Raw genomic sequence first — 24,418 nt, forward strand, 5'->3', positions numbered from 1 at the left:
CGCCCTCAGGATATCAGTGAGAACGATGCTGGTCGGCTAAGCTGGCTGATCCCGGCCAGGAGGCAGCGTCTGGGAGAACCCCCACATAGCGAGATCTTTCCCTTAAGGCAGGGACTTAAAAAACGCATTGGCTAGCCCTGTGTTAGGAAGAGCAGCATCCTCTGGGCACGATGACACCCAGAAGGCAGATGCTGATCTGGAGGCTGTGGTCCCCGGCTCAGCCCACCTGGGTTGCTGGCAGGCCGTCATCCCCACTGTCCTTCCCGGGACCTCTGCCAGCAGGCCACCTCCTCTGCAGAGGACCCAGGACGCTGTGCTCTGGCACGGCTCCAGATCACCCCGCCGAACCTGCCCGCCCACGATGGGGAGGATCCCGCCAACTCTGGCACTGTCCTGGCCCGCGGCAGCGGTCCGGGCCCTGATGCAGAGAGACGGGCCCGTGGAATGTGGTCGAATCAATCCCCGCTCCAATCTGAAACGCTACGGTGATTTGTTCTGGGCTAATCATGTTTGACGAGCACACAGTTCCCTGACAGAGCAAATTTTCGGGAAAAAAAAAATCAATAAAAAGCCTTGGCGGCATACCTTGGGGACGGGAGACCTGTTTACGCTAATGTTTAATTAATTCAAAAAGCAGCCTTCCCGAATCCACGTTGGTCGTTAGAGACCCAGTAACAGCCCTGAATTATTTAATCGGGCCAACGGGGCATGGCACAGAACCGCCCCGGGACCGGGGACAGGAACCGGGGCCTTCGCTTTTGTCCGGGCTGCCTCTGCGGACTTGTGCCCAGCGGGAACGGACACCACGCGTCCTCTCGCCTTTGCCACCTGGGCGTGGGCACTGGCCAACGTGTGTCCTGGCCCTTCCTTTGTATGAGGACCCGCGGTGATGTGCACTTTGTGTGTGCGTGACGCGCGAGTGGTGAGATTTCTGCGCCCCTCCCCGCCTCCCAGCCAAGGGCAGCTTGACGAAAGCCGCGGCTCACCTTGAGGTCTGGGATCCCGTAGCCCTTCTTGAGGGTGATCTGGAACACCTCCAGCGCGCTGATGTAGGCGGCCAGGCGCGAGAGGCTCTGCTTGCCGCTGCCGCCCACGCCCACCAGCAGGGCGTTCCCGCGGGGCAGCTCCAGGATGCGGCTGATCCGGCAGATGTGAGCCACCGCGTCTTCGAACAGCACCTGCGGAGGCCAGAGAGAAGCCTCGGCTGCCCTCCCGCGGCGCAGACCCTCCTCCCAGCCCGGGCCCTGCTGGCGGCGAGTCACGCGGCCCCAGAGCGCCAGGAAGATGTTCCTAATGAGACAGGACGGGAGAGCTGGGTCCCGGCCGGCCCGTCGCCCGGGCCGTCAGCTCAGCCCTGCTCACCAAGTTCATGGCTGCGTTGACTTCGTTGTAACTGTCCAGGACGTCCACCAGGAGCTTGTTCAGATGAGCCACGTTGGTTACGGGGAGGTATTTGGGCTCACCGATCCCGTGAGAAAAGTGGCAGAAGAGATTTGGTTTGGCGAAAAGGAGCTCGTCGCCAAGATCCTGGAGGTGAGCGGGAGGCGCACGTGTTGCTGGCCGCCGCGGACACGCGGGTCGTTGGAGGCAGCGCTGGCGCAATTTGGGCCCAGGATGTGGGGCCACGTCTTCATGGCCCGAGCCACGGGAGGCCGGGCTCTGCTACCCGCAGTCCCAGTGGGACGGTCCCGTGCCCACGCATCAGGAGGAAAACAGGCATCTGCCAAGAGAGCCCGGGACACACCAACGGAGCACACGGATCCACCCAGCCCTTTCTCTGCCCCAAATGGACGGATGGAAGCCCTCACCTCCCGACCTACTGAGGAGTCAGTCCCTTGTCCCTCAGACCCACACTCACGTGACAGTCATTTCTTGGGACTCAGTGTGGACCTTCCCGTCCTCACGTGGGGGCCCTTCCAAGAGGACTGGCCTTATTGTTGACCCCAGGTACTCTGTCCCCTGGGAGCCTCTCCAGGCTCATCAGAGGGACTTGGTGGCTTGACTCACATCAAAGAACTTCTTGGTGGAAGCGATGGTGACCCTGTGCAGCGTTTCCTGGTCTTTCTCGTCAACCATTTTGTCTCCGTACACTCTCTCAGCTTCATGCAGCCAGAGGCGGACCAGGTCGAGCGGTGTTCTCAGGATCTCCAGTGTGGAGAACAAGATTCCCTGCCCCAGACGCAGGTGGTCAGCGACTTTAGCTGCGCTACGAAGGCCAGCCAAGGGCTGTTCAAGAGGGTGGCCACTTGCCCAGACAGTGATTTGTCAAGCCAAGGAAGCCACCGCTGGCCAAGCCCATGCACATCCTGGAGGCTGGAGGGTGTGTCGTGGGGAGGGGTGTGGGGGAGGGGGTTCTCCTGAGACAGAACCAAGGGCTTCCTTCTCTGAGGGGGACGATAGTGGAGAAGGGACAAGGGAGTGTGACCAAGGCGGGGAGCCAGACTCAGTGGGTTCTAGGCTGGGGATCTGCGGCAAGCCTGCCCCTGTCCAGTCCTGGCTCAGCCGTTAACAGGGCGCTAAGCGCAGTACCTGGAAAATACTGGAGAGATCCCTGAGGTTGAAGACGTAGTGAAACTTAATGGCCGTGGGGAGGAATGTTGCCGTGACTTTCTGGTGCAGGGCTGTTACAGGAAAGAGATACGTCGATTCTTAGGGGCTCTTAACGGCCTCGGGAAGTACAGAGCTTCGGGCACGGCCTCTAGAGCAAATGTACGAGGAAATCGTGACAACTGAGGGAAGAAATCTGCGCAGCTGCCTCGGGGGGAGGTTTGCTGCTCTGCTGACGCGTCGATCCCGTTTGTGCGCTGAGTTTCCTACCCCTGCCTTCCCCTCAAGCAGTCGGATTTCACAGTATCTCCTGCTGAAACACAGCCTCCTTTAAAAGTACTGATTTGGAAGTATGAATAAAACACCGGCCGGGGGGTGGATGAAGAAGCCATCGGGCCCACAGAGCCGCCGGCTGGGTGCGCAGGCGGGGGCTGCGGCTGGCCAGCTTACCCAGGGCCGCGGCCACCAGCTGGCTGCTCATCCTCTGGACCGCCATGGGGACCGAGCGGAAGGCCAGGTGCTGGGCCAGGATCGTGCTGTAGATGGTGGTGAGGGCCTCCTGGCCCGGGAAGCTCACGGCAAACACGCAGAAGTGGCGCTGCCCGGAACAAGACGAACCCCATCAGGCCGCCCGCGGGGCCCAGCCTGTGGCCGGGGCTGCCTTCTGGTGGGGGGTGAGGGGGCAGACCCCGCCCACGGCCCCGAGGGGCATGTGGGCGTGGTCAGAACGGACAGGTGTCCTCCTTGTGCTAAAACCCCATCAAGTATTGATCGTGTCCCAAACCGCCAGATCCACACAGCACGCTCTCTGGCCACGTTCTGGCGGAGGCGAGAGAGTGTCTCGGCCCAGGCCTGGTCTATTCTCGGTCCCCGTCTGCTTGATACTTCAGCGGGGAGGTCCTGCTGGGGTGGGGTCGCAGGGGCGATCCAGGATATCCTGTGAAGTCTGAGTTTCAGACACACAACAAGTCATTGTTTTCGGTACCGGCGTGTCCCGGACACCGCACCGGACATGCTTGTTCCAGCCGAGGGTTTGTTGTTGATCTGAAATTCACATTTGACAGGACGCCCAGACTTGCACTGGCTAACTCGGGCAGCCCTGTGGGGTCCCGGGGGTGGCTGGCTCCTGTCTCGCTGCCCCGGGGAGCCCCCCGACGCACGCAAGCCGCAAGGGGAAGGGGTTCTCCGGAGAGCGTTGGCCCGCAGCCCTGACAGCGCCCCGAATCAATGCTTTTATTTTCTTGTGCCAAAGTGTGTCTCTAGCCCAGAGCGGCCGGCAAACCAGCGTGATGCCCGCCTACCTGGAGCCTGGGGTCGATGGTGAAGGAGCCAGAGGTGGGGTTCATGCAGGCCACGTACTGGCAGTTATGGATGTCCTTCAGCGTCAGCTTCTGCCTGTCGTACCTGCGCGGGGGAGGCGGGAGCCGCGTGGTGCCGCCAGCCTGGGGGAGCCCTCCCCGGGCACCCCCGCCCGCCCCCGGTCATTCCTGGCGTATCGCTTAGAGGTACAACGGCCAATTTTGCTTCATGGTCTCAAGAAAAGTTTGAAATGGGAGGCATCGTAGTGGCTCAGGGTGCGGGTGTGAGTCGGATCCCAGCTCTGCCACCGTGCGGGGGGGGACCCCGGGCGGGGGGACCCCGGGCAAGGCGACCACGCCCCAGGCCCCTGGGTCACGATGAGGAGCGACCGAGCTAATGCACCAAGACACACTTAGGACCCCTGAATAGGGCCAGTGCTCAGCAGATGTCTGCCCCGTTGTCCTCACGTCCTGGGTGACCGGGGTCATCACGTAGGCGGGGTCGTTCCTTGATGGCTCTTGCAGGAACTCAGAGCCCCTTCAAGATCATAAAGCGTTTTCCCTGCACGTCTGACCCGTGGGGGTTCCCCCCATTGTGTTTTTTTCCGTCGGGAGCTGTTGCCTGTTCTTGTCGGCTCCTAGGAATTCCTTGCACGCGCTGGACGCCGGCCTGCCGTCAGTCTCAGACACGGCAAGTCCTCGTCCCCCTTCCTCTGACCCCCGTTACGTTTGTGTGTGCGGGGGCTTGTGAGCGTGTGTGAGTGAGGGGCCTCAGGTGGCTGGGCTGTCCCGAGCCTTGGGGGACATGGTCCTGGAAGGGGGCCATCCCACATCACGTTCAGTGCCTGCTTGGGGCCAGACCCCTCCGTCTGGTTCCGTCACATCCCCTAGGGAGTGGTCCTTGACACCCTGTCCCCACACCCCTGCCCCTGCCTCACTGCTGACCTTCCCAGCTTCCTACTGCCCCTGAGCTCAGCAGGTGGCCTTGACCCTGTGAACCCCTCTCTGCCTCCGTGGTCTGATTTCCAATGGGAGTTCTTGGGTTCCTTCAGTCCCCAAACCCCCAGGTTTGGCCCGGGCCACTGGCCAGGTCATTAGAGGACCGTTGTGTCAAGACACATGTAGGTTAACCGAACAGAAGTTTGTTCTGGTCTTTCCGAACCACAGCTGTAAACAGGCCACATGTGGCTCTCTGCTGCTTCTGGGGCCGGCACGTGTCTGGAGGTCTGGCTGCAGCTGTCCCGAGCGTTCTCTCTGTCTGGCTCCACACTCCAGCCACGCCGGGTCCTCCTCGGGCCATGCTTCCCCCCCCGGGCCTCTGTGTGTGGCATCTGCTCTGCTCGGGATGCTGTCCCTCCAGAGTCCATCCCGCGGCCAGTCCTGATGTTGCCTTGAGCTCTCAGGAGCAGGGCGGCCTCCCCAGGCCTGTCTCTGTCCCCGCCGGGGGACTGCTCTGGGCCCGTGCTGGGGGGCTCCCTCAGAGCTCCCCCGACTGTCCGACTGTACCTCTTTGTCTCCTCTGCCAGATGGACCCTTGATGGGGAGGGACCTGTCTGTCCTCCCTCCGTGGGTGCCCTTGGCCATGGCTGCCAGCCCGGGGCCTAACTGATGGGTGAAGGGGAGACCTGATACACCCTCCAGCTCTGGGGTGCCCCCCTCGTTTTCTGTGTCACGGTCCTGCTCCCTGCCCGGGCCCCCTCCCTGCCCACTCACCAGTGCCCGTGGTCCATGTGCTGCCGAATGAGTGTGTGGGGGGCCACTGTCCCGTACTTGTCCACCTCGGGCATGTTCATGTCGTCGATGAAGTAGATGAGCTTCTTGGTGCCTGGGGGGCCGTAGTTCCTCCCGGATTTCTTCTCCAGTGGCTTCTCAAGAACCCCTACAGAAAGGATCCGATTGGCCATCACCGTCCCTGCAACATCCTGCTGGGAGGTCCTGCTGGGCCCAGGGTCCCCAGCACCGGAGGCCGTGGCTGAGGGAGTGGCCCGGGAGGGGACCCTCGACTTCCATCGCCCCCAGGAGCAAAGGAGCCGTGGGCATGGAGGGGCCAAGGTCAAGGCGGCCGGAACCTTCCAGCTGGACAACCTTGGGGCCACCCCAGACCGACTGCGGCAGAGGCTCCTGTGGATCTGCCCGGGAGCTCCTACTCCCCCCTGCTCTGTGGCTCGCGGCCGGCGGAGGGGCTGTGGCAAGGGAACAGGACCCCGGCCAGTCCCTGGGTCTTCGGTGAGAAGGGGTCATGGGGAATGTGGGGGCCCGGGGTCAGCCACGTGGGATGAGCGTGGCCGGGGGTGTCCAGGCTGGGCTGTAGGGACCCACCGTGGGCCTTGCCCCCCACCCTGCCCCCCTGCACGGCCGCGGCCCCCACCCTGCAGCATGGCGGAGGTGGTGTAGAAGTTGAAGGGCACGGCCTGCACCAGGTAGTCGTCGGTGCTGAGGCTGTCCAGCTTGTCCCCCATCAGCACGGACTTGCCCGTGCCCGCGTTCCCCACCAGCATCAACGGCCACGACTTCTCCATGAGCAGGTCCATGAAGTACCGGATTCGGATGGTCTCTGTGGTGTGCACCAGAGAGGCCTGGGGGGGCGGGAGGACCGCAGGGGAAGGGGGAGCCGTGATCCTCAGGCACACGGCGCCTCCGATGTCCCCCTTCCAACTCATTCAGGGACCCGACCGGTTTGTCGCGTCTCCGGTTGACGCGGGAGGCCCTGCTGTGGAAGCGTTTGTGTTCGGTCGCCCGTCGCGGAGCAGGAGTCCTGCCCCGAAGTCGTCCGTCAACAGTCACTTGTCCGGGGCAAGTTACCTGCAGGGGGACGTCCGGGTCCAGCTCAAAGGCAGGCACCTTGTCTGTCCACGGCAGGAACTTCTTCGTGTCCGGATCGATGTAGTAGTCAAAGATCGTCCCTTGCGAGGGGAACTTGATCGTTTTAAACTCGTTGACCCACCATTTGCTGAACTCGACCCGGTAATCCACAAGCTGTCGAAGAATGAGAACCAAGCAGGGCCCAGCTTGGGGCGGCGGGGACCTCTGGCGGGCGGCGGGCTCCCGTGCGCCCGGCTGCTCACCTGGTCCTGGAACATGGCCCCCCCGAATGCCCAGAAGCAGGCAAACACGAAGTAGAGCTCGTACAGCTCCTTGGGGGAGTCGGGCGGCGCGCTCTTCTCCGTGAGGAAGCACTCGAGCAAGTGCAGGATCATCTGGGTGACGGTGATCTCAGGAACGGGCGTGATCTTCTTGAACCCGAGCCGCAGCTTGTCCAGGCACGTGGGCAGGTACTTGTCAAAGAGGATCGTCAGGTTGGCCTTCTCCGACTGCACCTTGCGCCTCTCGATCCAGCTGCTCACCACCCTGAGGGCAGACGGGGAGGCGCTGGGTGCTGGGACCACCCTCTTGGGTCTGCCCGGCCTCCCTCCCCTGGCCGAACACCCCTGGTGTCTCTACGTGGTTCCCGCCTGGTGATGGGGCCAGACGTAGAGCTTATGAGAGCCCGACAAGTGTGTGGGGCTGGGGAGGGGGTGGGCTCTTTCTCTAGCATTCTAGCTATGGGGGTGCTGTAAGCTTAGAACACCTGGGAACCCCCTTTGCTGCCCCAAATGAAGTCAATGCTGAGAGCAGAGCTGGACATAGGGGAAGAGGAAGATCTCATGACATCATCTGGGTGGGAAGGGGAAGGAAGGGAGAGAAGAGGAGAGGAATAGGGACCTCATTACATCATCTAACTCCTGGATCCAGCCATGCCTGAAGCTGCCTTGGTGAACTGAGACAATCTTTCTTTTTCTTTAGCTAGTTCGAGTTGAATTTGCCACATTCTGTGGAAGAGCCCAAGCTAATGCAACAGGCCATCCGTGAGCAGCCACGTTGCACTCTCTGGCGCCCACCTGCCTCTGGAGTGGGCTGCCCAGAAGGGGCCCACCACAAGTGTGAGGACGCAGACTCTGGAGCCTGCTGCCTGGGCCTGAGTCACTCCACGGTGGCCAACAGTGGCTTGGTGAATTACTCAACACGTCATCTGTAAGTGCGAGGGACAACAGTGACTCCCATTTCGAAGGACCACCTGGGCTGATAGTTTAAAAGCCCGAAGGAGGGAGCCTGGCCCACCACGAGTGCTGCACAAGGGCCTGCTAAAACCATAACTAGGGTCTGGCTGCCTCGTGGGTCAGTGAGTGTGTCGTTTCCAGGACGGCCCGAGCAGAAGCAGGAAGCTGGGGTCGGCACCCGCAGCCCCGAGGACAAGCCTCTCCGTGAGCGAGCTCCCGCCTTGGGCGGCCCATCCTTACTGTGCTCGATCAGAACCGAGAACCGGAGCTAAAACCTCTGCTGCATTGCACCCAGCGCGGTCCCCCGTCACAGAGCCATCCTTTCCCCAGTTCGCGTCCACGGGCGAAGCGCGGTAACCCCATGCCCGGACAGTTAGGACCGGACTCCGGAGACGGCGGGTCTCCAGAATGGAACCTGGCTGCGAGTCTGTGTGTACCCCGCCGCCTCTGCCTCCCGCCTGAAGGTGTTCATGTCGAGTGAGAAACGGTGCCTTGGTTAGAGTCATCCGTGCGAGCAGATGGGCACACCGGCTCTGATGGGAAGTGCAGGCCCAGGGAGACACACGCACGTGGGAGGCCCAGCCGGCCTGGCTCCTGCCCGGCCCCCAGAGGCAGGCTTGCTTCACTTCCCGCTCCGGGATGTGCTCTGCAGTTTCTAGGCCTCCAGTCACTGCCGCCCCTGGGGGAGCTGCCTTTCTCCCGGGGGCCCCGGGCCCATCCCCTACCCTCTCCACTTCTCTCCTCCTCGTCCCCAAAGGCCTGCTCGCTTCTTCCCCTGGGGCCCCAAGAGCTGCTCCTGGTGCAAGGCTTCCCTCCACGCTCTCTCCTTCCGGCCCCACGGGGCCCCCCCACGCGCCCCACGATCCCTCCTCCCTCCCTGTGTCCGCAGCTCCTGCCTCGCCTGCGCACCCCGAGAACCCTCACGTGTGGGGTCGTGGGCAGAACAGCGGCTCCCAAAGGACAGGCCCACCGAGACCGGGAGACGTAACCTCGTTTGGAAAAGGGTCTTTGCAGACAGACGTAGTCAGGGTCAGGATCTCAACATGAGACTGTCCTGCATTAGGGTGGGTCCCAGTCTGACAACTGTCCCTTCAAGAAGACGGGGCTGAGGGAAAACCTCGAGAGACAGGAAAGTGGCCGTGCCGAGACAGATGCAGGGATGGGGGGGGGGAGCCACCGGAAGCCAGGGGTGGCCTGGGACACGCCCTCCCTCGGGGCCTCTGGGAGGAACCAGCCCTGCCCACGGACTGTAGATTCGGGTCTCCAGAATCAATGCCAATCAGTTTCTTAAGATTTCAAACACTTCTCACACCTTCCTGTCCCCTCTGTCCCCAGGGGCCACCCATGGTCCGGCACAGGCCACTGTCCTCTTCACACCAGAAAGGGTCTCTGTGCAGCCCCGCAGGCCGGTCTGCGCCGGCCCCTTCCCACCAACAGCATCTTCAGGCTTCGCGCTCCGTCCACGGACACCTGACGGCTGCCCGGACCCCAACCTCCCGCTCTCGCCCCTGCCCCCGCCGCCCCGTGCCCCCCACCCCGTTCAGGCTGGTTCTCGCCTGGCAGACTCCCCGCCGCCTTCGTCCTCCTGGAAAACCCCCTTTCCAGCCAGGTGTCCGCCCAAATTCCGCCTCCTCTTGGACCCGGACCCTCCCCGCCCACCCCGGGCTCCAGTGTGCGGTGCCACGGGGTCGCCACCGTGCCTCACGCCGCGCAGTCCCGTGGCTGTCTCCCCCCCACCCCACCCCACCCGGCTGCCGGGACCCGATGCGCGGGGATAGCCGCGCGGTATTCCCCAGGCGACCGCGCAAGCCCGCACAGGTGACTCCGAAATGGCCCCAGCCCCGTCCTCCTCCGGCAGTTTGGAACGGGAAGACGAAAACCGCACTCACGGGTTCCAGCCCAGATCCGCGGGGTTGATGTAGAGAATGCCGGCTCTGGAGACGGTGGCGGGGGTGGCCGTCCGCAGGTGGCTGATCTCGAACACCAGCCTCATCGTGCGGTTCAGGGGGATCCGCTCGTTGCTGGCCAGCGTGAGGACCTGGGAAGGGAGGCAGCCTGTGGGTTCCCAGGGCCAGACGTGCGTCGTCCGGATGGGTCGTCGCATGGACGTCTCGGAACGATGAGGAGGAAGGCCGGGACACGTGCCCCTGTGCCCGCCACCAGCCAGCTGGCCCCGGCCTGGCCTTCCCCAGACATCCCTGACCCCAGTCCCTCGGCCGCCCCCGTCCACCCGAGGACACCACTCCCGGGGGTGGGCGCCGTGTCGGACGTCACTGGGATCTTGTTTGCTTCCTGAAACCACCATCCCGCCTCTCCCCGGGATTCCTGAGCTTCCTCTTCCAGCCAATTGAGAGTCACTTCCTCAAGCTGCTTCTAGATCCTTCTGAAGACTGTTTCCACCTTCCAAGGTATGAGATGTCCTGCCACATGCCAATCGAGCAAGAATGTTCTCCGTATCTGCGCCCCTCCCCCACGCCGTTCCCCAACACATCTCAGACGGGATGCACGGGGAGCTGTGTCCCACGGGGAACATGTCTGGTGACTGGGAACTTTCCCTTGACTATGACCTTCTAGGTGGGGTTCCAGGCAGCCCCTCACCCTTCCGGTTCCAGTCCCGGGCATGTCTGTCTGTTGTGTGTAGTGGGTGGGGTGTGCGACCCTTCCCATGAGCCCCCTGCCCTATCCTGGGCCCCCGGACCACTGCTGCGGCTTTGGGGCTCAGCTCTGGAGTCCAGGAGCCCCTCGAACCTTGTTGTCGTCCATGACGGTGTTGAGAGACTCAATCCACATCGGGTCTATGTCCCCGTCCAGGACAATCCACTTGGGGCCATCGTGGCTGATGTTGGCCAGGTCCCGCATTATGGTGGAGAAAAGGCCTGTGGGTGAGCAGAGCTGGTGTGAGCGAGCAGGGGTGGTGTGAGCAGGGCTGGTGTGAGCCTGGGACACCTGCTGGGGACCCGCCCTTACTCAGCCCACCCTGCCATGGCCCCCGTCACCGTCTTTCCACTCCCTGGTGGCCGGGTTGATGATGCCGAACAGCTCATCACAGGTGACAGCCTTGGGGTCCAGGTCCACGGCCACCGGCTTCCTCTTCATGTTCTGATAGGTCTTGTTAAGAGACTTGAGGACCTGGGCATGGGGGTGCATTGGTCACCGGGGGCTCGGAGGCCACAGCTCCCGCGCCCACACCTGGGGAGGCCGCATCCCTGGCTCCCGGGGACTGGACGCGGCCTGAGCAGAATTCCTGCTCTGGGCCTCTGCATCGCCGACACACAGGTGAGTTCGGAGCCCCCGACTGACTGCGGCAGGCGCCCAGGGGAGGGGAGTGCACGGCAACCGGCCGTCTGTGGACCGAGGAGCCCTGCGTGCCCTGAGACCAGGCTGCGATCAGGAAAAATTCACCGTAGTTTCCTGATGATAAAGGCAATCCGTGCCCACTGAGAGAACCTGAAGGGAAGGAAACGACCCACGATTCCTCGACTCGGAGGAAAGGGTTTCTAAGGACACTGGAGAATGTTTCATGTGTACACGTGTGCGTACAGACCTGAGAATACAGACACACGGACATACTCCTTTTAGAAGATTGGGTTCATACAGTTTCTGCTTTTAAAAAATTACGTGCTGTAAGCACCCCTGTGTTATTAGTCTTCGGAAATGATCTTGAATGAGAACACGGTGGTCCGTCCCGTGGGCCCCCAGCTCAGCCCTGGTGGTGCAGAGTCTCCCGATGTCGCAGCTCACGGTAGAAGTGGCCCCCACCCTGCTTCTCCTCACGCCCAGGTAATGGCAGGGGACTGGGGACAGGAGGGGGGGCTGGCATTGGGGGGCAGGTGGGGACAGGAGAGCAGGGGGATGGGGAGCTGGTGCAGGGGGCAAGTGGGGACAGGAGAGTGGGGGTCTGGTGCAGGAGTCTGGTGGGGACAGGAGGGCAGGGGCGTGGGGAGCTGGTGCAGGTGGGGACAGAGAGTGGGGGCCTGGCACAGGGGGTCAGGTGGGGACAGGAGGATGGGGGCTAGAGAGAAGGTGCAGGGGGCAGTTGGGGATAGGAGGCTGGGGGCTGACACGGGGGGACAGGAGGGCGAGTTGGGGGGCTGGCCGTAGAGGGCCAGGTGGCTACTGTCCAGGGGGAAGGAGCAGGAAGAGGGGAGAGCCCAGGAGAAGGGTCGCATCCCTGGGACCGGGGCCTTCTCCCCACCACCCTCTGCTCCCGGGGTGTGGGCAGGTGACAGAGGCCGAGCCTCCAGCATCTACGGGGCCTTCGGGGAGGGCGGCGGTGTGGACGGGAGTGGGGCTTGCCTGAGATTTGCCGCTGCCCGCGTTCCCGATGACAAACACCGAGTGGCGCACTTGAAGCAGCTCCTCGAGCTGCACCACCTTCAGCACGAAGCTGTCCTCTGCCTGCAGCCTGAGCTCCACGATGCTCTGCTTGATGATCTGGGAGGGGCACACGGGAGGGGCGCTGGGCACGGGCGCAAGCACCCGTGGTCCCGACAGGTGTGTGGGAGACGCCGTGGGGAACGGAGGCCCGCTGGCATGGCTGTGTCGCGTCTGCGCCTGAAGCCCCTCCGCCCCCCATCCCCCGGTTCCTCCTGAGACCTGCCCCCACCCAGCATCCAAAGAGGTGCCGGCCAGGGCTGGAAGGAGGTCCGTGGCTTCCGGGTGTTTCTCCCGGCAGGGGAGCCGCGCCGTGTGACTACCACCAGCTCCCCGACGCGGCCACCTGCCCGGGGCTGCCCCAGCCACCGAGGCGCCCATCCGACCCAAGGGCCCAGACGCATCTACCTTTTCAAAATTCAGGTCCCGCTTCCGAGGCACGTCCAGGGCAGGGAAAAGGTCCCCGATGAGTCCCATGAACACGGGCAGGTCGTCGGTCACGATCTTGGGGATGTTGAAGTCCCTCAGCGCCCTCATGAGCACCTGGTCCTCTGCCCGGCTGGGGTCGCCCCTCTTCAGGGAGCCGGCCACCACCAGCACGGACTTGATGGCTCGCAAGCCCCAGTCGTAATGATCCTGGGGAGGGGGCCGGGTTAGGGGCAGCTGGGGCCAGAGCCGTCCTGCCGCGGGGGGCGCACCCAAGTCACCCTCCCCCACCGCCCCGCAGCCCCGACACACACCTGCTTCGACAGCAGCTCTTTGCACAAGGTATAGAGCGTGATGAACTTCCTGGCCAGCAGGCGGGCGTCCAGGAAGCCCTCGGCCACCAGCATGATCTCACAGATCAGTTCAAAGTCGGGGACGACCATGGCGCAGGGCCTGGGGGAGATCAGCAGGGTCCGCCTCAGGCTCCCGCCCCCATCTTCCCACAGCCCCGACTCATCAGCTGGGCGCACTCCTCTCGTGCCAGGAAGCCCACAGCACCAGGATTCCGGGGGCCTGGGGCCGGGCTTCCAGGACCCCTGCCCCCTCTCCCCTTCCCCTGCTCCGCCGATGCCCTCTACCCGCTGCCTGGGCTGATGCCAGGCCCTACACCTGCTCTACCCACTCGTCTCTGAACCCGGCCTTCCGCGGGCACCGGCCCTCGTCCCCAGGAAGGCAGAGTGCCAAGCTCGCTGTACACGCGTTAAGGAGGCCCCGTCTGCTAGACCCCCTAAACTCGGGAACCTCGTCCCCCCGGCCTCCCCCCCTCGCCCCCGGCTCGCTCTAGCTTAGGGCCCCCTCTGCCCTCCTCTGCGCACACACCTGAATAAGGCCTTCAGGTTCTCCGGCAGCTCGGTGCGTCCCGCGTACCCTGGGTTCATGGTGATGAAAATGCCCACGGTCGGGGTGAGGCTGATCGTCTCTCCCAGGAAATTGAACGTTTTCTTCTTGGCCCGAATTGCATCTTGAACACATTTTACCTAAACAGTTGGCACAGGGTGTCAGTGTGGGGGTGACCAGCTTCCACGGGCCCCGTCTTCACGGACGTTGAAGCCTCTGGCCACCTGTTTGCCGAGGACACTGCTGGTCTCGCTTCCTTTTTAGGTAAATTTTGAGACAATGTAGACTGCCACACCGTTTTAAGAACTAAGGCAGGGGGTGGGTAATAGGGAGGGCACGGACTGCATGGAGCACTGGGTGTGGTGCAAAAACAATGAACACTGTTATGCTGGAAATAAACAAACAAACAAAAAATAAAACTAGTAGGACAAAAAAAAAAAAGAACTAAGGCAGGGGACACGTTCCTGGGCCCCCGCGTGCCCCTCCCCAGCGTTCCCCCCGCCAGGAGCACCGTGCACGACCACGGGGCAGGGTCACAGCTGGGACCTGGGTGCTGCCGTCCCCGCGAGGGGACATCCCCTTCTGTAGTCATACCCACCTCCCCCTGCTCCCACCCTCCCCGTGCCCCCCGGCAACCACTGGTTGCTCCAAATTCCTGACTCTGCTGGTTGGTGAGGGCTGTCCTGCGGGGTGTGCAGCCACGGGGACTGGGCTTCCGTGTCCCCCCAGCAGAACGCAGCCCCTCCCCCAGCCCCGCGGCAGGGCGGCTTCCCCGGGGAGTGGTGTCCCCGGCGGGCTCCTTGGGAGCACTCCTCAGCAGCCAGCCCCGGGGCACATGTCTGAGACCCCGGCACTGGCGGAATCCTAAATCTCCGGGCTCACTAGCGGTGGGGGGGATGGGGGGGACCTTCCGCTCCTGCTGAGCGCCTGCAAGCCCGCGCGCCACCACTGGAGGGCGCCCGACGATCGAGGTTGCAGCCCTCCAACCGCGGGCCTTGAATTCAGCGTCTGCACCTGTTCAGCCAAGCTCCTGCCCTGGGGCCTGGACTCTCTCCCAGGCTGGTCTGAGGGGCGCCAGGCTCCCCTGGGGCAGGGCTGGTGGCCGGGGTGGAGGGGGCACCCCTTAGCTTCCTCGCTGCCTCCCCTCCATGCAAAGCCTCTCCTAGCATCCTGGCCCGGTTCTTGATGGTCACAGGGTGGGGTCTATGTACCGACTTTGGGGGTGGGGCACTCTGGGGCTGTACCCGTGGGGGTCGGGGGACCCCGAGGCCACGGCCTTGGTTCTCTCTTTGCCTCCCCGGCCTCCAGCCCGGGGCTCGGGGACAGCTCCGTGGCGGGAGGCTAACGGTGTGGCAGACGCCGGCCTCCCACATCACGTCCGGTCCTGCCCGTGAGCCTGTGTCCGCGAAACCACCGCACAGGGTTGGGAGGGGCCGAAATCACGGCCAGGCTCAGAGCTGTGAGTCCAGTGAGTAACCAGGTTGTGGGTCCTGCGTGGCGGGGGCCGGTTTCAGCTCGGCCGCTCCTGCCCTGGTCTGCAGGCTCCCGTGTGGGTCGGGGGCGCCGGCTGCGGGGAGCTGGCCTCTGCTTCTCCGTCTGCTGCGCCAGGGGATGAAGGGTCCCAGCCCCTGCACCGGCCGCACCCCCGGGCCCTTTTGGAATATCCACATGGATTTTGGACCTTGCGCCTGGCTTCGGCTCCCCCGAGCGAGCCCTGTGGCTCTCAACCCCAGTGCACATAGGATCCGAGGGTTCGTGCACAACCTGGGAACGTCCCTCCAGGCGCGTGGGCCATGCCGGCACGGAGCTGTCCCCCGTCTGAGAATCCGGCGCCCACCGCCTCCCAGCCTCCCCACGCTTCGTGCCCAGAGCTCATGGGCGTATTTCCTCCCTCCCTCCTTTCTCTCACTCCTCCTCCCTGTCCTTCTCCCGGCACCGCTGTCTAAGGCATCCTTCGCGGACACCTATAACCTCTGTCCTTATCCTCCGAGCACAATGAATTATACCTTCATGTGTGGCCGGTTACATCTAGGCTGCCCTGTCCGATTCTTCTGTGTGCCCACCGGGACTTCAGGGCCCTGAAGGACAGGGCCGGGGTCTCCCGCCTCCAGGCCACACCCCCCTGCATGGCACGGCACACTGGGGACGGGCAAGGAGGGTCATAGGCCCGAGCGGAGTGTCTGGTGTGAGGGTTGGCAGGTGAGCTGGCAAGCCCAGCTCCACCACGACCCGCAGACCACGGGCAGGACCCTACCTGCACAGCGATCACAGACAAGACCTCCACTGAGATCCGGTTAAACTCATCGAAGCAGCCCCATGCTCCAGTCTGAGCCAGGCCCTTGTAGATGTTTCCACAGGACTAGAAAGGGGGAGATGGGGGAGAGGTAGAGACTCAGAGGGCCGCCCGATCCTGCCGGGAGCCCCACACCTGCCCCTTCCTCTGGGTCACAGTCCTGACCGAGGGTCAGGCTGGGGAGCTCTGAGGCCTGGGGGAGGCCAGCAGACCAGCACTCACTCCTCAGGGGGGGTCCAGGTGTGGAGGGCTGGCTGCCAGCAAGAGCCCAGCCTTGCCCTGGGACCTCCCTGGGGCGGGCGCTTCCCTAGCCCCCCACCTGGACGGCTCAGATAAGTACGATTGTGTAAAATGTAGCCCTTGCAGTTTTTTTCTTGCACCCAAGGGAGGGGGCTTCTCTCTCAGATGGGAGGTGGGCGCGCATGTCAGATTTCCTTCTAGATGTTTGTGTCTCTCCAGGCCTCATTGGGTGATGAGGATTCTTCAGGGTCTCCATATGGGATTCTAGGTGAGTGTTCAATGCTCCTGGGATGCTTTTCTGAAATCCAGAGGCTGGTGTGGTCTGTGGCTGGGAGAGGGCAGCTTCAAGCTCAGGAGGGTTGGCCTTGGGGCTCAAATATGGGTGGGGAGGGGAGGAGAAGGGAAGGCCCACACCATCCCTCTCACAGAGGCAGCGCTGCTGGGCTTCCAGAAGGCTCTGCTCTCCCGTGGGGTGGGACCCATGGAGATCCGACAGCGTGCTGCACGGTCTCCAGGAACCACTGTCCCCTGGCTGTTCCCTGGCTCCCCTCCTCAGCCTGCCTGGACTCGCTTTTACCCAAAGCCCCACGCTGAACCACAGCAGATGCACTCACTCTGTCGGGAGCCCCCAGCTGCCCTGCAAGAGCTTGGAAGGGAGGCTGGAAGGAGGCGACCTCCCAGAGTGGGACTTTGGGCCTGGGTTTGTTGACCCTAGGAGCCTCCTCTGGGCATGTTTGCACCCCCACAGGGCCCCACTGGCAGGGACGTGGCCGCTCAGCTGGACCACAGGGCAGGGACCGTCAGCCGACCAAGAACCTGGTGCCGCCTCCCCCCGGTTCCTGCCGCAGTGCCCAGGCACCTAGAACGCACGTGGGGCCCAGGAGATACGGTGTGTGTGGTCCCCAAGGGGCCTCTGACCCCTCCAGCCTTGGAACCCACCTTGTAGTCCATTTGCTCCGAGCAGTTGAAGACGTACACCATGGTGCCCAGGGCCCTGCCCAGATCCTTGGTTGTCTCTGTCTTGCCAGTCCCGGCAGGGCCAGCAGGGGCCCCGCCCATGATCAGGTGCAGGGACTGGGTCAAGGTTATGTAGCATCTGCAACGACCACGTGCGCTGACCCCGGCCGCCCCCTTCCCTCTCACGGTCGTATCAGCGCGCAGCGTCCAGGTGACACCCGCTCGGCTCCAGGGGGCACCCCCACTTTGCAGGCCCTCGGAGAGGCCGAGCAACTCCCCCGGAACCACACAGCCCGCACTGACGGCCCGAGGCTGGCCGGCGGCAGGGGTGAGTCCGGACACGCCCCGCCCGCACCGCCACCGCCCCCCCTCCCCCGCCCCTGCTAAGGCAGCTGGCGCGCACCTGTCTGTGAGCGGGGTGATGACCAGCCGCGGCGTGTTGCCCAGGTACTCGTAGGAGTATTGGATCTGGGCGTCGCAGATGTTGGCAAAGCAGTGCTTCTTCTCCTCGTCCCAGCGGTGCCGCAGCTGCGACTGCCACGTGAAGGCCTGGGAGCTCTCCACCTGCAGGAGGAGCGGGAGCGTGGGGGCCGGCCGCCCGGGGAGGTCCCTGCTCCTCCCCCGGAGGCCCGTCCACCCCAGGGCCGCCCCCAGCCGAGTCCTGCCAAGGAGCGGCCCCTCCTACCGACGGCTCCTCCGACGGCGTCCCGGGGGCAGTGGGGAGGGCTGGCTGGTGCCAGGAGGGGAGCCGCCTCCCCGGGGAAGAGGCGCTAGCGGGGGCTGGAGCCCCCGAACACCAGATCCCGAACCCAGTCCCGGCCCTTCCCCGGCTCCCGTGCCTTGGCCGTGATCATTTTGGCGACCACGTCCCGCGCGTGCACGTCGATAGTACAGATGGTCATGACCTTCATCCTGTCGCCTGCGCTGAGGTTTCCGATGAGCAGGGTGATGAGCGTGTTCAGCTGGCTGATCTGTGGGGACAAAGGCCCCTGGGCTGGGACACTGCATGTGGCCTGCCCGTCGCGCTCTGCCCCCACCCCCGTGGGTTCCCTGGGGGCTCACGGCTGGGGAGGGAAGACCACCGCCCTCTCAGTGACAAAAACGAAGCACAGAAAAAGCTCTCGATGTCCCCCAGCTGGGGGTGGGGTGAGCTGCGTTGGGATGCCACGGAGCCCCTGGGAAGGACGTCGCAGGGGCAAGTCCAGCACCGCGGGGAGATGGTGGGTACTAGGTACAAACGAGGCTTCTAGAGCCGCGCAGACAGTCTCTACGGTATTGCCATGTAAGCCTATGATACGCGCACAAATTGAGGACTTGCTGATTTCCAGACCAAAAAGAAAAGAAAACTGTGAATTTCCAAAGGTGTGTTTCCATTTTCTACCCTTGGGCGGAACCACTGGGGCGGGGGGTGCAGAGGGCTAAGGTTTGGCCGCTTTTGACCGACGGGCAGCAGGGGCAGGGCTTCGAACGACCGCACCTGCTTCTTGTTGTAGTCCTTGATGGCGCTCTCGTAGCCTTCCTCCAGCCGCGCGAAGGCCAGGCCCACCTCGGTGGTCCACCAGATCTGCGTGCACGTGAGCGCGATCTGCAAGCAGACGGTGAGCGACACCCCCGGTACAGTGGTCCCTGCCGGCGCGGAGGCCGGCCGCGCCCCCACCCGAGCACCCCCCCAGGACCTGGGCGGGGTAATCGAAGATCCACTGCTCCCTCGGCTTTTCCTCGTAGGTCACCACGGCCTCTGGGATCTCGTGCCGCAGAGTGGCACACATGCGGTCCAGAACGCGGTTCAGCCACACTTCCACCTGGGGACGGGGACACACTGCGGGCTGTGGGTTCCAAACACTTGCTTGGTTGTTCAGAAAAGAACTGGGCCGTTTGCCACAACTGTCATCCCCGGGGGTGGAAAAGGCGAGGGTTTTGCAGAGCCGTGAGGACGACCCACTTAACAGATGCGGTTGGGAGGCCCGGGGGCGTCTGTCCTCTGTAGGACTTGCTGCACTGGCCGTTCACGTGCACACGCTATTGCTAGGCGGACCAGGGAGGGGATCCGGAGAAAATTCTAGAAGGCGGGCCATGTCTGAGCTCCTGCGGCGCTGCTGACATTGGGAGACGCAACGTCTGTCCTCCCAAGTCCCCAGTGGGTTCTAGCTGCTCCTCGGGGGCCTGGTCTCAGGGTCCAAGATGGTCCCGCAGGACAAAACTACTTTATTTTACTTGCTGACAAGCCTTTGTGTTTTAAAATACAAACCCTCCACTAGCCGCCCCAGTCGGGGGGGAAGACCCAAACGGGGCCGTCGGCTTCGTGGGCCTCCTAAACTGTAAACACGGTGCCGCGGTTGGTCTGCAAGGAGCTGAGCGCGGGGAGCGGGTCCAAGCACGCCGCGGTGACGGGGTCTCGCCGGGCCCCCCACAAGCCCGTCTGTGCAGAGGAAACCCGCCGGAGCTCTGGGCCCACGTTTCCGAAGCTCCAGTTTTCTTGTTTCTTGCATGAGATTTTCTTCTTTTTCCCCCAAGCTGATTTCTCTCCAGATTACATTTCACTCAGGAAAATGTCGCGTCGATGTGGTGGCCGAGTTGGCGGTGAGATACGGGGACGTGTGGCGTCGGCCGGAGGGGGCTGCCCCGCGGGTGGCTGGGACGGGAACGGGGCCCCCGCGGTGGGGAGACCTCCTCTGACGCGCCAAAGCCCCGAAGCCGACCGTTCTGCTCCGGGGTCAGAACGCAGTGGCTCAGGCGTGTGGGGCCTCCCAGAGGACAACTCACCGGCGTCCATGAACCTCTCCCCTCCCCTCCTGACCCCAGACTGCGCAGGTCAGGCTGTGCTGGAGATTGTCCACGGACGCTGCTGGAGCGCTTGCCCGAGCGAGGGGACAGTCCCCGGGTGGGTGGCCCCGCGGCCGCTCCGTCCTGCCATGCTCCCGGCACTCACCTGCCCCGAGAGGTCGCACTCCCGGTCAAAGTCCACGTACTCGTCCTCTTTGCTGAACATGCCCAGGCCGAATTTGAGAGGCTTCCCGCCGGAGTCGAGGCGAAACTTCAGCTGACACAGGCTGTCAAAGAGCTTGGCCAGGTGGCGGCTCACCTGCGGGCGGGGCGGACCGGGGTCACGGAGCCCGGGGCCTCAGAGGGGGCGCGGGCGCGGCCGGGTTCTCCTCGGGCCGTTTTAAGGTCTTTTCTGTTTTGGAATACGCCCCCGTGTCTCCTCGGTGGTAACGAAACGCGCTTAGCCGACCAAGGGCCCCGCCCGACAGCGCTGAGGGGCGGCTGGGAGACCAGTCACGTGACCTCTCTGTCACGGCCAGGCCCCCGGCGGTTTCTGGCATGGGTGACTCCGTGGAGGTGGTCCAGGGACCTCCACGCGCACAGGGTCACCCAGACGTGGGGGCGAGCACGGGGCCACCTTCGGAATGCCGGGGCCCGCCTACCTCCACGGGGTCGTTTCCGTTGGAGAGGATGTCCAGGAGGTCAGCCGAGGAGACGAAGTAGAACCTCGGGAAAGCCAGTCTTTTCGTCTCTAAGTATTCTGCCAAGGCCTTTTCGCACACAGCCAAGCTGGGAGGGGGGAGGCCGCGGGGCTGTGGAGGCCTTCTGAGGCCCAGCCTGTCCGCCCCGCACGACCGCCCTGGAGACGCCCGGTCTGTTCGCAGCCCCGGTCAGACTCAGACCCTGGAACCCGACCCGCCGTGTGGGTGTCCCTCTGAGACTGAGGACACGCCGTGTGGCCATGCGGCCGTGGCAGCAGGGGCTGCTGGCTCGGGTCCCTGCCGCGGGGACGCCCCTCCCCTGCCCAGGCGCGGGACCTACTTCTTCTTCAGATTCTCCAGTTTGTCGTAGAGCCCGGGCTTGTTGGTGGCTTCGATCACGTTGGGCGTTTTCACGGCCTCCTCCATCAGGGCCTGGAGGAGATGGGCCCCGGGGCGTGAGTGGCGCGTGCTCTCCGGGGTCGCCATTTCTGACCGGGCGCCGGGAGGCGGAGGCCGTGCTCACCTTGAACTCCACGTCGATGTCATCGAAGCGCCTGGAGTCCTCGGGCAGCTGCGCGCGGATGTCCTCGGAGCCGATGAAGATGCTCTCCAGGTGGCTCCAGGTCCGCTGCACCTCGAACCAGATGGAGATGACCGCGTCGGCCGTGGACAGCTTCTGCTGCCAGCTCGTCACCTCCTTCAGGAAGTGGGACAGGTACTTGGAGGTCATCAAGTTCTGCAGCTGCACCTGGTTGTCCTCCAAGGTCTCCACCAGCACCTCGTCCGACTGGAGCATCACGGTGCCCGTGCGCGGGTGCGGCTCATGCTTGAACTCCATGCCGGACCACGTGGCGTCCAGGGCTTTCAGCACCTTTCGGGGGACACGGCGGACACGTCACTCGGCGGCGGGCCAGAGGGGCCAAGGACCCAGAGGGAAGCCCTGCTTCCGGAAATCCAGAACGTTCCTACAGACATCATTAACCGTTGCCAAAAGGGAGCAACAACGCAAACGTCCGTCCGCAGACGAACAGGGGTGGTGGGACAGAGCGTCAGATCGCCGCCGGCCCTACAGAGGAATGAGGGTCTGCCCCGGGCTCCCGCATGGTCGGACCCTGACGCCATCACGCCAAGTCGACGAGGCCGGCCAGGCGAGGCCCAGTCCTGCACGATGCCATCCTCGTGAAATGTCCAGAACAGGCGAGTCCATGGGGACAGGAAGCGGGTCAGTGGGGGTGGGACGGGGATGTGCGGGAGGATGGGGGTTCCTGGAGGGAGTGGCTTTCTTTCCGAGTTGGTGAAAATGTTCTAATACTCAATAATTCTACCTCGTGACGGTTGCCCGCTTCCGTGAATACGCTAAAAGCCACTGAATTGTACACGTTAAGTGGGTGAACAGTACGGCATGTGAATGGCAGCTCGGTAAAGCTGTTTTCTTAAAAAAAAAAAAAGGGGAGACGGATGCCTGCGCGGCTCGCTGGGTCAAGCTTCTGCCTTCGGCTCAGGTCGTGATCCCGGGGTCCTGGCGTTGAGTCCCACATCGGGCTCCCTGCTCGGCGGGAAGCCGGCTTCTCCCTCTCCCTCTGCCCCTTCCTCCCGCTCGTGCTCTCTCTCACTATCTCTCTTTCTCTGACAAACAAATAAATAAAATCTTAAAAAAAAGAAACAAAAACACGGGAAGAAAGGCCAAGTGTGAAGGCTCACCCAGAGCAGGTGAGGAGCGAGATGTGTATTGCAGAAGGAGCCCCCCGTCGAGTTTCCCTGTGTCTGGGGACTGTCCCAGCTGGTGGCTCGTCACCCACCCCGATGGCCAGGCCTCCCGCCTTCCCTCCTCCAGCCTCTCCTCCAAAGTCGCGAGCAAGCCTGCCGCACAAGAGGGGAGCAGCCCGGCCGCTGTTCAGTGCACGTGCTAGTGTGCGCAGGGCGCAGAGCTAGGCCGAAGGGATCCCTTCCCCAGTGATACGTCCTGGAAATGTTTTACAAGATTTCTGTCGTGGGTTGGTTGAGGGAGAGCCCACCAGCTTTGTTTTGGAGTCAAGCGACCCACGGACCCCACGGGAAGCGAGAGGTCCGTCGGCGCCGGGCCGTCCCCGCGTCGTCCCGCGCAGTACACGTTCTGCTGCCGGTAAAAGAAAAATACCTTCTCCATCCCCGACTCCTTCACAGCCTTGTCCACGATGTTCCGAACCTCGTCCTCGTACTTGTGGAGGTCCAGCTGCAGCAAATCCGCCAGCGTGGTCTCATCGGACATCTCAAATTTCACCTGCGGGAGAAATAGGCATGGACAGGGCAAAGCTGTGGTCTGTGTTCCAGCCCTCCGGACAGCCCAGCCTTCCCGCCTGTCCCGCGTCTCTCCCCGGAGCCCCCAGCCACACTCCACAGGCTCCCACAGCCTTTTCTGTTCTTCCCTCCCCTCGGAGGCGTCGTCTCCTCTAGTCCCAGGACAGTCCCCATGCTGTCCTTGTCTGCGCTTCCCTGAGAGCAGAGGCTCCCTTCCCGCCCCGGCATCGGCCTCTGCGGGGCCGCTCTGCCGAGCAGATCTTCAGGACAGTTTGGCTCCGTTTGCTGACGGTGGGGCGTGTTGCTGTCTGCCTCCCGGGGATGTTGATGCCGGTAACTGCCCCCCCAACTAGGGGGTGCCACGGGAACATTTGGGCACTAGGGCTCTGTGCTCCTGGGATGCACGGGGGAAGTCAAAATTCCTGACGCCTGTGGACAGTCCACCTACACCGAAAGCGGCTGCATAATTAGCGAGGCCCAGTGCAAAATGAAAATGACAGGGCCCTTCATTAAAAATTGTTAAGAATCGGGGCGCCAGGAGGGCTCCGTCAGTGAAGCGTCTGCCTTCGGCTCAGGTCATGATCTCGGGGTCCTGGGATCGAGCCCTGCATCGGGCTCTCTGCTCAGTGGGGAGCCTGTTTCTCCCTCTCTCTGCCTGCTGCTCTCCTGCTCTCTCTCTGTTACTCTCCCTCACTCAAATAAATATACAAAATCTTAAAGAAAATTATTAAGGCTGTCCAGATGGCCGCAGCAGAGCCCTCTGGCCAGCGAGGGTGCCTCGGAGCGCCGTGCCCCTTGGGACCGGCCCCGGCCCCAGCCCTGGCCCCAGCCCTGCGCAAGCCCAGCTCCGCCGGCCCGGGCCCGCCCTTCCCGCAGTGAGGCCGGCCGGCCGCCAGGGGGCAGTACCTGGGTGGCCTGCATGAGCTGCTGCCAGTGGCGGTCGCGGATGGCGGGGTTCTGCAGCTCGCTCACGGCGCGCAGGGACGTGATCATGTTCTTGACGGTGTCGTCCAGCCCCACGAAGGCGTCCCAGCTCCTCATCTCCTTGTCCAGAGACCGCACGTCTTTGGCGAACTTCTTACAGTCTATGTCCATCTGCTCAACGTTGATGTCTTTCCACTTGGTGGTCTTCCAGCTGTCGATGCTGGTGTTCACCTGCGGGGGGCGGTCACTGAGGGCTGGGGACGCGGGACCTGGGGGCTGCTGGCCGAGGGTGGGGCGGCGGACGGACGCCAGCGGGGAGAGCCCGCATGCAAAGTCGGCAGCTGGACTCTCCTTTGGCAGAACCCTGGGGGCCGCCGCCGCCGCTCACCGGCCCCCGGTCCCTCTGCTCCTTGGTGGGGCCCCAGGACCTGCCCCGACCAGGGAAATGTGACAGCGACGCCTGGCCCTCTGGGGCAGAGCGCACTGAATTCCCGGGGCTCAATGCGGAGCTCTGGGGGCCTTGGCCACCACGGACACGCACGCAGCTGCACAGCCTGGAACGAGGGCCCCCAAGGGCTGAATGGAGCCCGTGTGTGGCCTTCGCAGGGAAGAGAGACGTACTTCCAAACGACAGAGAGGTCCTCTCGGGGCTGTGAGCGCAGCGACCTAGCTTAACACCAATGC

At 63.6% G+C, this 24,418-nt stretch overlaps 1 protein-coding gene across 1 annotated transcript in view; it reads right to left on the reverse strand.

The window, feature by feature from the left end:
* The window catches only part of DNAH17 (dynein axonemal heavy chain 17), an 85,765-nt gene that overhangs the window by 30,408 nt on the left and 30,939 nt on the right, over positions 1-24,418 (reverse strand). Inside the window, exons 25-53 of the mRNA XM_045984411.1 lie at positions 23,717-23,965; positions 22,671-22,793; positions 21,057-21,404; positions 20,874-20,965; positions 20,495-20,621; positions 19,999-20,151; positions 18,746-18,871; positions 18,547-18,654; positions 17,909-18,040; positions 17,473-17,633; positions 17,052-17,208; positions 15,834-15,938; positions 13,562-13,719; positions 12,997-13,135; positions 12,665-12,892; positions 12,179-12,316; positions 10,879-11,011; positions 10,631-10,758; positions 9,772-9,920; positions 6,911-7,193; positions 6,648-6,821; positions 6,214-6,421; positions 5,559-5,724; positions 3,849-3,951; positions 2,998-3,145; positions 2,530-2,621; positions 2,008-2,169; positions 1,363-1,527; positions 987-1,178 (exon numbers count right to left, since the gene is read on the reverse strand). Of these exons, the coding sequence (XP_045840367.1) occupies positions 987-1,178; positions 1,363-1,527; positions 2,008-2,169; positions 2,530-2,621; positions 2,998-3,145; positions 3,849-3,951; positions 5,559-5,724; positions 6,214-6,421; positions 6,648-6,821; positions 6,911-7,193; positions 9,772-9,920; positions 10,631-10,758; positions 10,879-11,011; positions 12,179-12,316; positions 12,665-12,892; positions 12,997-13,135; positions 13,562-13,719; positions 15,834-15,938; positions 17,052-17,208; positions 17,473-17,633; positions 17,909-18,040; positions 18,547-18,654; positions 18,746-18,871; positions 19,999-20,151; positions 20,495-20,621; positions 20,874-20,965; positions 21,057-21,404; positions 22,671-22,793; positions 23,717-23,965 (4,647 nt within the window). The remainder of the gene's footprint in view (positions 1-986; positions 1,179-1,362; positions 1,528-2,007; positions 2,170-2,529; positions 2,622-2,997; positions 3,146-3,848; positions 3,952-5,558; positions 5,725-6,213; positions 6,422-6,647; positions 6,822-6,910; positions 7,194-9,771; positions 9,921-10,630; positions 10,759-10,878; positions 11,012-12,178; positions 12,317-12,664; positions 12,893-12,996; positions 13,136-13,561; positions 13,720-15,833; positions 15,939-17,051; positions 17,209-17,472; positions 17,634-17,908; positions 18,041-18,546; positions 18,655-18,745; positions 18,872-19,998; positions 20,152-20,494; positions 20,622-20,873; positions 20,966-21,056; positions 21,405-22,670; positions 22,794-23,716; positions 23,966-24,418) is intronic.

Source organism: Meles meles, chromosome 18, assembly GCF_922984935.1.
Source record: "Meles meles chromosome 18, mMelMel3.1 paternal haplotype, whole genome shotgun sequence".
Lineage (NCBI taxonomy): Eukaryota > Metazoa > Chordata > Mammalia > Carnivora > Mustelidae > Meles > Meles meles.